This window comes from Pochonia chlamydosporia (assembly GCF_001653235.2).
Source record: "Pochonia chlamydosporia 170 chromosome Unknown PCv3seq00008, whole genome shotgun sequence".
In the NCBI taxonomy this organism is placed as follows: Eukaryota; Fungi; Ascomycota; class Sordariomycetes; order Hypocreales; family Clavicipitaceae; genus Pochonia; species Pochonia chlamydosporia.
Genome location: NW_019154043.1, coordinates 461,761 through 473,952, shown reverse-complemented (window position 1 = coordinate 473,952; position 12,192 = coordinate 461,761). Strand labels below are relative to the sequence as shown.

Sequence of the window (12,192 nt, the reverse complement as noted above, 5' to 3'; positions counted from 1 at the left end):
AACTTTACCATACATTTGTAAAGAGTATGTACGTGATGGAATTAGGTAGCTGATATTGCACTTCGTATGGATCTTCAGTTCTACCCGGGGCGAGCACATGACTATGCGGGTAATACGAGAAGGTTGTGACCCAAGATTGACGGATAGACACTTACATCCGACTGCCAGCCATCGAATACTTTGAAAACGACATCATCAATTCGCATTGATGGCATGTTGCGGTGCGGAAGACATGTTGCCAAATTAATGCAGCTGCGGTTGTGTATACATCTCACGCGGAAGACCTGGTACGCTCAACCAACAACTCGTAGGCCCAACACTAGATTCAAAAGAATGACCGAAGTCAAATGGCTCGTGTTGTTGTGAGTCACCTCGTCCCCCACCAATTCTTCATGCGCTTCACATTCAGAGTATATCAGCTGGCCGTTGTTGGTGGCACGGCCGCTGGTCGATTTCCCGGACTCGCCGCTCCTTTGTCAATGATTTTCCTGTGGAGCGAGTGAGCTAAGGCAGTTTAGAATATAGAAAGACTGCTTTAAAAGACTGTTTTATTTACTCTGGCTTATATTTCTGGAATCTTTGATACAATGACTGCCTCCACCGATGTGCTGTCTAAGCAGCAGGTTGTCGATAGACTGCCCAAGCGATTCAAAAGCCTCAAATTTGGAGTACAGTGAGAACAAGCACAGAGCACACCGAGCACCTTCTGCTTTCCATAACTAACAGAAGATACGTATCGAAGATCAAGTCAAAATATCACGAATCAGGCGGTTGTCGAGGTCTCCGATAGGCTGCTGTACGATGTCGAGAATAACCGAGCTCCTTACCGTAACGGGCCTCTTGATCCTCGACTGGTACGTTCCATTAAATCATGCACTGTCAAAGTTGTTTTAGCTCAATACTGAGTACCATTTATCTTAGGGCACGTCGACCAAGTCCGGTAGATGCAATACCTGCCAAGAACCACTGCAGACTTGCATCGGACACTTCGGCTACGTTAAGCTGCCGCTCCCGGTGTTTCATGTGGGGTATCTACGTTATGTCATATCCGTTTTACAAAATATTTGCAAGGTATTCTATTTATCTTATTCCTCAGTAGAACTGTGAAAGCTAATAGGTTGTGTTAGAGCTGTGGCTGCGTGTTACTAGGGCCATTGGACCGACAATTTTTTCTGAAAGAGCTACGACGTCCTTTCCTCGATAATCTCGGCAGAAAGCAGATATGCAAACGAATAAATAAAACTTGCCGTGTTGCCAAGACCTGTTTCTCTTGTGGTTCTATCAATGGGCAAATCCGCAAAGTCGGCGTGCTAAAGCTCGTTCACGATAAATTTTCTGCATATACTAGATCCACTGCGGCGAAGAAGACACCACCAGAGAGCAAGTTGAGATTTGATGAGTCTTTTGTCGAAGCTCTCTCCCATACCCCTGATTTGGACAAGCATTTGAAAAAGGCCATGGCAGACTTGAATCCTCTGAGGGTCCTCAATCTATTCAAGTGTATCAGCCCAATAGATTGTGAGCTACTGGGCTTAGACCCTGCTGAAGGTCGCCCAGAGATGTTTATTTGGCGATATCTCCCAGCGCCACCGGTCTGCATTCGACCCTCTGTTGCGCAGGAGAATGCCAGTAATGAGGATGATTTGACTACCAAGCTGGCTGAAATTGTGTGGGTGAGTGGCATGATACGCTCCGCCTTGCACAAAGGGTCATCTATCGACACAATCATGGAACAATGGGAATATTTACAGACTCAAGTTGCTATTTACGTCAATAGTGACGCACCAGGCTTGCAACAACTCAGTCAAGGAAAGAGCATTAGGGGCATATGTCAACGACTGAAAGGGAAACAGGGACGGTTCCGCGGAAATCTTTCCGGAAAGAGAGTTGACTTTTCAGCACGCACTGTCATATCCCCAGATCCGAATCTCGGTATTGATGAGGTGGCAGTTCCGCAACCGGTTGCGAAGAACATGACTTACCCGGAGAAAGTTCACCGTCACAACATTGCCAAGCTACAGGCATGTGTCAGGAACGGCCCGGACATCTGGCCTGGTGCCTTAGCTGTCATCAAAAAAGATGATGGAGAGTACAAGATATCACTCAAGTTCGCCAACAAGGAGCTAGTTGCACATAATCTGGCTGTCGGAGACGTGGTCGAGCGCCATCTCGAAGACGGTGATATTGTTTTATTCAACCGCCAGCCATCGCTTCATAAGCTCAGCATAATGAGCCACTTTGTCAAGGTTCGACCATGGCGAACATTTCGCCTCAACGAGTGCGTATGTAATCCATATAATGCTGACTTTGACGGCGATGAGATGAATCTGCATGTTCCTCAGACGGAGGAAGCTCGCGCCGAGGCAATGATGCTGATGGGCGTTCGATATAATTTGATCACCCCCAAAAGCGGCGAGCCTATCATTGCAGCAACTCAGGATTTTATAACAGCAGCTTTCCTTCTGAGTAGTAAGGATCGCTTCTTTGACCGCAAGACGTTTATGTCGATATGCATGGATATGCTGGACGGACAAATCTTAGTGGATGTTCCGCCCCCATCAATTATCGTGCCACGAGCATTGTGGACAGGCAAGCAGGTATTTGATATCCTGATGCGGCCGAATAGACAGTCACCTGTTATGGTCAATCTCGATGCGAAATGCAAAAACTTCAAAGCAAGTCCAGGGCAGCGTCACTGTCCTGACATGGATCCCTACGACGGATGGCTTGTGGTTCGAAACTCTCAGGTCATGTGTGGACTCATGGACAAGTCCACTGTTGGAACGGGGAAGAAGGATTCTATCTTTTACGTCATTCTTCGTGATTACGGTCCTGATCAGGCTGTAATTGCCATGAATCGTCTTGCGAAGTTGTGTGCTCGGTATCTAACACGCCAAGGGCTCTCTATTGGCGTTGCCGACGTTTTCCCAGCTGCAAGTTTGGTACGAGAGAGAGATCGCCTCGTTTCCAGTGCGTATCACTCATGTGACAATATAATTTCCGCCTTTAACGCTGGGAGACTCGAAAAAGCTTCAGGCTGCAATATGGAACAAACTCTCGAAAATTCTATATCTGGTGCTCTCAACAAAGTGCGGCAACTCGCTGGTGAGCATTGCATCAATACGCTAAGTCGGAATAATGCGCCATTAATTATGGCCCTGTCAGGATCAAAGGGTTCAAATATCAATGTTGCACAAATGATTGCCCTTGTTGGTCAACAGATTATCAGTGGGCAGAGAGTGCCCGACGGTTTTCAAGACCGAACACTTCCACACTTTCACAAGAATGCTCGGCAGCCGGATTCTAAAGGCTTTGTGCGAAATAGCTTCTACTCGGGGCTTCTACCTACTGAATTCTTATTTCATGCCATCTCGGGAAGAGAAGGACTGATAGACACAGCAGTGAAAACTGCAGAGACGGGGTACATGTCACGTCGACTCATGAAGTCTCTGGAGGACCTTTCTACGCAGTATGATAACACTGTTCGGACGTCTGGAGGCACTATTGTGCAGTTTCAGTGCGGAGCTGACAAGCTGGATCCGGCAAATATTGAAGGCCCAGCAGGTTGCCCGGTTCATTTTCAACGGACTTGGACTCATGCTGAAAGTCTTACATGGGATAATGGTGAACCGTCATTGACACCAGAGGAGATAAGATTAGTTTGTAGTCATGAGCTGGAGATGAGACGGAGGCATTTTTCCCGCAAAGGTCTTCTGAAGAACGAGGACCTGTCGTATGATGACACAAGCCACTACGGAATCGACGAACACGAAAGTGGGCGCAAATTTCTATCATCAGTCCGAAACTATGTCAATATCTTGGCTGATAAGCTCCACAAGATGCAGACGATGACGAACATTTATCAAATTTCAGACACAAATCAGGCAGAGAGTCATACATGTCAGACTGCTAAGGTGTCGATGACAACTTTACGACTCTTCATGAAGATGTGCTTCGAGAAATATCAGAAAGCTCACACTGAGCCTGGCCACCCAGTTGGAGCCATCGCAGCCCAATCTATTGGTGAACCGGGAACGCAGATGACTTTGAAAACATTTCACTTTGCTGGCGTTGCTGGCATGAGCATCACACAGGGTGTTCCTCGTATTAACGAGATTATTAACGCGTCTAAGAATATCAGCACGCCTGTTATTACTTGTCCCTTGCTCAACAACCGAAAGATGGAAGTCTCTAGGGTTGTTAAAGCCCGAATGGAGAAGACTTATCTGGCCGACGTTCTTCGGTTTGTTGAGCTTGAATGGCGGCCCGAAGGTGGTCATATCGTCTTACAGATTGACACTGGTACACTCGCATCTTTACATCTAGGCATTGCTGTATCTGACATAGCACAAGCAATTTGTGGAGAGAAGAAGTTGAAGATACTGCCATCAGATATCAGAATTAACGGGAATATCATAACCGTCCACATCAGTGGCGCTTCCGGCTCACCAACCAGGCCTGGAGGTGAAAGGCAAGCAAGAACAGCCGAGTCCTCTGACATGCTGCTCAAAGCCAACTTTCTGCGCCGGAAACTACCGTCAGTGGTCATCTCAGGTCACTCAGGTGCTACCAGAGCCTTGATCGAGAGTACTGAGGACAATACATACCGGATTCTAGTGGAAGGTCAGGGCTTGCGAGCTTGTATGACAACCGCGGGGGTAATCGGTACGCAAGTTACGACAAATAGTGTCATAGAATGCAGCGAGATACTTGGCATCGAAGCTGCTCGAACAACGATCGTAAAGGAGATGGACCAAGTCATGGGGTACATGGACATTGATCATCGGCATATGCATTTGCTGGCAGACGCAATGACCTACAAAGGTGAGGTTCTTGGCATCACTCGCTATGGATTATCGAAGACTCGGGATAGTGTGTTACATCTGGCTTCGTTTGAGAAAACGGCGGATCATCTGTTTGATGCGGTTGCAGGCATGAAGACTGATCGATTAGATGGGGTGTCTGAGTCTATTATCCTGGGGCAAACAACGAGGATTGGTACTGGCGGTTTCAAGATGGTAAGACGTCTGGGCATTCAAAGTTTTGAGCTGTGCAAGAAGCCAACCTTGCTTGAGGATTCGTGGAGAGCACAGCAAAAGTTGAAGAAGTTCACAACTTCACTGTGAGGGTCGAATGCATTTACGGTCCCTACACGCAATGATATCAGGCAGAGCAAGTCAAAGGCAATCGATAGCTCTTTCCCTACAGGTAGCCAGGTGAATTTCTTACAATGTGAAGAGGCACGTGCTTGTGGGTACATAAATCCTGCCTGGGACAATTCAATGTTTACATGTCTGGTCTGGGTATTGTGTCAATGTTTATCTTCAGTCTGTGAAGGTCGTGTGATAGTCGTGTGATCATTCTTCACACGTTCACTGTGTCCGTTAGAAGGTACTTGACATTCACTGCTCCTCAATTCGCCTTGACCTCACTCCCCTGCAGCGTTGGCTGCTTTTCTCTTTGTCGCCACACACAATATTCTTCTTCAACTCTCCCTTTACATCCTCTCCATACCTTGTTGCACACCACCAAAAACCATCTTTGCTCATTTCGGTCGGTCACGACTAGGACATTCATCTCCCAATGGCATCCCATTTACTTTCTCTTCCCACCGAGTGTCTCACCGAAATCTGCTCTCATCTGTGCGACCACTGCACTCTCCCTTTCCAAGGGCACATAATGGAGTGGGAAAATTACATGAATGAGGAGTGGCAGGGCCTCAAATCACTCTCTGAGACTTGCCGGAGACTGCACACCAATGCGCAACCTATATTATTTCACTCACTACGTCCTCGAAGCGACCAAAATGCTTTTATTAGGCTCATAGCAAGCCGCCCCGACCTGGGAAGTTGGACACGGCAAATAAGCTTCAGTCCCCTTGTCACACCCTTTGATGACGATGATGCAGATGATAAGCATTTTCAAGAACAGCTGGCGAATTACATCTGACATCGCCCGGTCAAAGCTTTCGTGGAAGGCATAATCACTTCCACAGCGTTCAGCGTTCCCTGAAACTTGAGATTCTTCTGTCTCTGTTAGCAAACGTCGAGGATTGCAGACTACCTGCTTTGTATTATTTCGGAGCAGATGCCGACGATACAGACTACGTCGTGTTTCCTCATTTGTCGTTGCGAGTGAATTGTCTAAATCCACGGCCCGTTTTGCCGTCTCTCAAAGTGTTGACCATGGAATGTCTCCCCATACGTGCAGAAGGACTCGGGCCGCTCGTTACCTTATTGAAGGCGGCACCAAACCTGCATCGATTACGGATTTCTCCCATCCGGCCAGGACCGATATGTGCATTGGATAATTTATCCGATGAAGTCTTGCAAAAAATAAAAGTTAAAGTGTTGGACTTTTACCCCTCCGAGGACAACATGTTGGATGAAGACGGTATGGGTCCTGCAATTCAGACCCTTGCAAAGCTATTTCAACAATTGGAAGAGTTCAATTTTTATCCCAGATTTGATTACATCGATGACTACCCACAGACAGTTTTCTCGCCGGCCGACGTCATTTTATCTCTGAGCTCAGTCAGCACGACGTTAAAACGAATAGAGATTGACACAAGCGATGATTCTATGCCCACAGATCACACCAACTTGGGGCCGGCTCTTGCAACCCTAACAAATCTTGTGACCTTATCCATGGATGCGCAATGCTTTTGCCACCACGAACCGGACCCTGAGTCGATAACTCAAGACCATGATGTTAGTTGCATAACGAGCATCCTGCCAACCACTGTCAAATACCCGTCTATCAAGTTACGGAAAGGCCGAAAATCCATCAACGATATCGTAGAGCTGGGTCCTCAGGTTGCTGCCGGCAAGTTCTCAAACTTGAATCGAGTCGATGTTGTGCATGGAAACTACACCCGTTTTTCAGTGGAGATTTCAGACGTTGAGCGACGTCTCATTCTCGCGGCGTTCAGCAACTCTCAGACCAATGCGTATTTTCGTTACATGGGAAATCATACCCCCCGTGAATAGCAGCCTTGGGTTTATTTTGCCAAATAGCATGTTTGGCTGTACTATCGAGCCGGATTAGGCATGTGATAGGTCGTGGAGGGTATTGGATTCAGTTTGCCGGTCTTGATGTGCCGGGGATCGTTGTGTATAGCCGTGTCGAAGTTCAGTGGGATGTTCTCATGTCATTCGATACTTTCCCCATTACTAAGAGTACTAGACGGAACTCTTCCGCTAGTACCTTACTAGCTGACGTGGGGATCGTTTCCAGTGTCTACCAATACCGAAACTCTCCCAACACTTCGAGCGTGCGGTAGATGATACTTTGAGGTATGAATGCATTTGTATTTTCCTAGTTTTAGATAGCAAGAAATAAAGACTCAGGTTTGTCATCAGTGTCATGCCCGGCCGCAAAGCGATGGCATAGCATAGAAAGAAATCTGCATGCAGCGACAAACGACAGGCAGGCCTGGATCTTGTATCATGAAACATTGCCTTGGGAGCCATCCCAACCCGTATTCGATACCACATCCGCTGAGAATGTCGTACATTCGCTTTATCACAGACCAAACTCATCTTCAATTTGTGTCCAGGAACTATAAATATATGCCCCGTACTCAATAAAACCCCCAGAAGGAGGTCAAGTGCTGCAGCTAGTGGATAAAGCTACGTACTAGTTCAATCATCTTGCATGGCGAATCTTCTGTGGTTTGTTCAGCCGCCCAAAGTGGGAAAATGGCAGAGGACCAGCAGTAAATTACGTTTGTAGGACGTGGATCAACATGTTGAACCAAGTGATGGTGACTTTGTCCCCCAAGATGCTTTGGTGCTACTAAGAAATAGAGATCCGCACTATAAACAAAGCCCTACGTTAGGTTGCGTTTCTGATGACGTTTCTACCCATCTTCTTATGGGACCACGACATCAATCATCTCAAGTTATGTTGCTACAGGGCAGGGAGAGCTAGTACAAGAGACTCAAGACTCAAGACTCAAGACAGATTGTTTCAACGAAACAGTTGGCGTACCATTTATAGGCATGTGTGGACTCAGATGACTTACTTGTGCAGTTCGTCGTCAATACAGCTGACGTTGCAGTAAACACTTTCGAGACACACACAATAAGGCCGGCAAGAAAGGGCCTATGCACGGAATAAAAGGATACTCCTACGTTGTGACTATCTTGATCCAAGCATTTACAGCTTTTCGATGTTTCTCAATGCTCTACATGAAGAGGAGGGCGCCACGACCAACTTTGGTAATGTGTATAGACTATGAAGTCCATTGGGAGACTTCTTGGTGTTGATGATTAGTCCTCGACCAGCTCCACCTTACATAAAACCGCCGTAGAGAGCTGGACCACGAGCAATTGACTGTTTTGGCCCGCCAACCTACCTCAAGCGCTGGTTAAAACTAGTGTGTAAATTACCCATGGATCCCCGTAAATTGGGGCCCCATTTGACTCTACTGGGTAAACTTAGGTCCAAAAAGCAACCCAAGAATCACTCGTAGGGTAACTTGGGTTACCTAAAATACCTATAGATTTTAATTTTTAGTTAGTAGGTAACCTAAAAGCTAGCTATATACCTACTAAGCTAATTTTGATATAGGGAATTTAGAGCTTAGGTTCTTAGTGGGCACCTATTTTAACCTAGCACATTTTATAGGAACCTATACATCCCAAATTAAACCCAAGTGCTAAAATGGGAAACCACAGATACCCAAGAAAAGTCAAGGTCGCGGGTACCCGTGAGATTCCCGTGGGTACCCATTTTCACCCCCAGTTGAAACCAACCATGGGGTTAGGTTGACCAACAATCTTGTCACCAGGACATCCCGTACAATCAAGAAGGCCCACCGCGCCAGACGTAAATTTGTAATCCATGGAGAACAAACGTGAGAAGAGTCAAATTAGGACAATATCTTCGAATGTGACATCAGGACGCATTGCCTCTCCCCTCATCAGACCAAGTATGTAGCAACATCCCACAATGCGAAACGTTTCACCAGGCCGCTCCCGTATTATAAAGGGATTATTCGCCCCTTCAAATATGGCTACAACATCATCTTCCAAAACGTCTTTTGGCCCCAATCCTGGCAAACCACATGAAGTTACAAAAGCCTTATGCCAGAGGAGTTTTATTGAACGCATATAGAGGTCGACGCCTTCCTGAAACCACTCACGAAACCGCTCGATGTCGTTACCAATATTTTCGGGCTTAGGAACTAATCCAAGCAGAATTTTGAAACCCCGCAGAAGTTGAACGTCTTCCTCGTGGGTTGGGGGCTTCCAGTTCCGCAGTGCAATTCCAGCGATTGGTAAACGCCAGATGAGAGAAAGAAGATATTCTGTTTCCACTTCTGGAACTTTGCCTGAAGCAATATCTCGCGTTTTAGTCTCCAGCTCAGATAGCCAGTCTCTAAACTCATCCACTGTAAATTGAGGCGGTAATACCGTTTGGACGAGCCCCTGTACTCTGCCCTGTCTCAACGCCCTCAACGTGAGCCTGGGCTGTTTGAACGGAATGCTTAACTTGCGTGGTGTCCAGGAAGTACCTGAGGAAGCATTGTATGGCGAGTTAGTTTCTTTTCGAAACTGAATTTGTCCTAGCAACGCTGGACCCTTGGTGCCGCCGATATCAAGGCAGTCAAATCCCCAAGATGGAAGCCCATCTTGGTGCATTGGAGACCGTTCGCACAAGGACATGACTTGCGGGCCGTTACGACCGAGCAGAATACAGGACATATCGTAATTAATGTTTGCCAGTGTAGTTCTCTTGGAGTAGTCGACATTGATGGCGTCGCGGTCTTTATCTTTCAGCAAACCCATCAGTCCATACATGTGATCTCGATTATCAGTGGCTTTGATAACGCCGGATTTAATATATCGGATGGAATCCAACAGGCTTTCCAGAGTCAGACCTGGTGAGCTCTCTTCGGAGGCTTCGAGATAATACCGATTTACCAAGTTGAAGTGCCCTACTGCAAATGCAATCTCTTGGGCTTGGGCTGCTAGGTCGAGGTGAGTGTCGAGAAGTAGCAGCGAAAAAAACTGAATCGCTTCTAGAATATTACGCCAGGAAACGACTAGAGTACCACACATCATGGACGCCTCTTCTGGAAGTATGGCTTCCTGAATAACCCATACTCTACGCCACCACGGCCGTGATAATAATTCTCTAATATCAAGCCATGTCTTATCGGTAACGCTCTGCACAAACCTCTGGGCAAGAGTAAAGTACGGCGTTGTAGGTTCAAAACAAATGGAATTATGATCGTCCTTCCGTAGCGACCAGAAATCCCAGCCCAGTTGAGAAAGAACTCGCAGTGCGTTTAATAACCCATCCGTTGGAGGACCAAGCCAGATGAGTCCGTGTTCCGCCTCGCGATAGATTCGATGCATCAATAGGACCTGACTACTCCGCTCTGCATCATCACTCTGATCAATACACGCAGCATCGACCCATAGGTATGGCGATCCTGGGTGGTTTGAAATTGCCTGCAGGGCTTCATAAATGTTCTTGGCAAGATAGAGTACCCTACCGTTGACGACAATTGGGTACAAAGGCGTGGGATCGCCCCAGGCATAAGACAGAGCCGTGTAAGGAGGGCAATCGTCAATAGACACATGCGTTAGTGTCCAAGAGATAGAGCCTTTAGAGGACGAGTTTGTTGAAGTCTCGGTTGATCGTTGCGTTGGAAGGAAGCCTTGGACTTCTTCGGCCGCATGAGGCACCATAGATCCATGATGCACGCGAAGGAGACGTATCTCGACTGTTGGATCGGCAAGGGGATTGTATGAAAACGGCTCTAACATGCTTAGGTGGGTGCTGAAGCGAATGATCTAGTACAATGCTCTGGGATACGTATTGGCAATGCATCAGAACTGAAGTGGTGTCTCGGACCTGGGCTTCAAGTTGAGGAGGCAGCGCGACTGGAAGATAATATGCCACTTGACCTGGAAACCTACGTCTGCCAAGGCCCTCTGAGTCTGCTGTGAGTGGCCAATCTGAGTTCATGTTGGCGCATTATCCTTGTATCATCCCTGGTACGTATTGCGGTAAGGCTCAGATGTCCTGTGGGCATGTTAGCTCCAAATGCGGAACTGGGACTTAGTGGAGTTTAGTCAATTCACAAGGGGGCAAGCACTACTGTGATAGTTTAAAGTTATACATGTAGCTGGAGATTTGAGAAGTTATTACTAAAGCAGCATTTTATGGATATTCTAAAGGCGAGCAAACTTCAACTTACAAAATCAGGCCTCCACGCCTGATTTCTCATTATCCATCGAAACTTGTCACCAGCCGTGTGCCTCTTTCTCAGACGAGCTTTCGGACCCCAAACATAGCTGTTAAAATTTCTAGCCAACACCAACTGCAATACTATGACACACTGATGCTTCCAAATATGTCATTGAAGGGCTGTCATCATAATAGCCCGATTGCCTGTTAACTCATTTAGGATAAACTGCCTACCAAGTCAACTCCATGCTGCCAAACATCTCATCTCAATACGAATCCCCTTACCCCAATCAGGAACAACATGACGGAGAACCTCTAACAAGTATAAAAATAGAAATATAATACTGCATGATTGATAAAGTAGCTTAAATCAAACATGGCCATCGCCGCCGCTGCCCAATGCAATTGACGTGACACAATGTCATCCAGCAAGGGGCGGACATCTCCACACGGCGGTTTTTCAGCTTATATATCAGCACAATAAAGCTCAGGGCGACTGTGTCCTCCGTAGTTTACAACACTGGTCAAAACGCCTATAAAGGGGGCCATAACTGTTACAATAAGAATGCTATCAATATACAAGTCTCAGCTTTAGGTCTAATACCACTGAGACAGCGTGAAAGAAGGCTGTCAACACAATACATGAGAATCCTAAATACTAACCAGCGTTATTAATATTATCAGGCAATAGGTTTATGGCGTTGTGCAAGGCACTAAGCAGAGGGTTATGACTAAGTAGGTATAGGCAGGCAATATACCACGGACAATTTTGCTAGAAGTTCATCTTGCCCCTGTCTGTACTTTCAGCAGCTGTTTCATGCTTTGTCAAATGTTAGTACGTGAATATCTGCAGAGAATCCAAATTTACCCTGACGCGGAGCATCTGGCTCCGCCTCTTGTTTGCTAGAGGTTGGTAATGTAGTCTTTGAGACGTAGTACTGCTCGCAGCAAGGCTTTGCATCGAATTTTTTGGAAAGATTTCAATTG

At 46.7% G+C, this 12,192-nt stretch overlaps 4 protein-coding genes across 4 annotated transcripts; 3 read left to right on the top strand and 1 right to left on the bottom strand.

Moving 5' to 3' along the window:
* Nucleotides 1-1,457: 1,457 nt before the first annotated feature.
* VFPPC_06763 (DNA-directed RNA polymerase III largest subunit) lies at nucleotides 1,458-5,126 on the top strand (the record flags this gene model as incomplete). The annotated part of the gene is made up of 1 exon (XM_018285744.2): nucleotides 1,458-5,126. The coding sequence occupies one exon, from the start codon at nucleotides 1,458-1,460 to the stop codon at nucleotides 5,124-5,126; it is 3,669 nt and encodes a 1,222-aa protein (XP_018138528.2).
* A 553-nt stretch (nucleotides 5,127-5,679) lies between these two features.
* Nucleotides 5,680-5,949, top strand: VFPPC_16754 (F-box-like domain-containing protein; the record flags this gene model as incomplete). Its single annotated transcript, XM_018294507.2, has 1 exon — nucleotides 5,680-5,949. The coding sequence occupies one exon, from the start codon at nucleotides 5,680-5,682 to the stop codon at nucleotides 5,947-5,949; it is 270 nt and encodes an 89-aa protein (XP_018138529.2).
* Nucleotides 5,950-6,185: 236 nt separating this feature from the next.
* Nucleotides 6,186-6,989, top strand: VFPPC_06764 (hypothetical protein; the record flags this gene model as incomplete). Its single annotated transcript, XM_018285745.1, has 1 exon — nucleotides 6,186-6,989. One exon carries the CDS (start codon nucleotides 6,186-6,188, stop codon nucleotides 6,987-6,989), a length of 804 nt encoding a protein of 267 aa, XP_018138530.1.
* Nucleotides 6,990-8,870: 1,881 nt separating this feature from the next.
* On the bottom strand, nucleotides 8,871-10,781 carry VFPPC_06765 (heterokaryon incompatibility protein; the record flags this gene model as incomplete). Its single annotated transcript, XM_018285746.1, has 1 exon — nucleotides 8,871-10,781. One exon carries the CDS (start codon nucleotides 10,779-10,781, stop codon nucleotides 8,871-8,873), a length of 1,911 nt encoding a protein of 636 aa, XP_018138531.1.
* Between the last annotated feature and the right edge of the window lie 1,411 nt (nucleotides 10,782-12,192).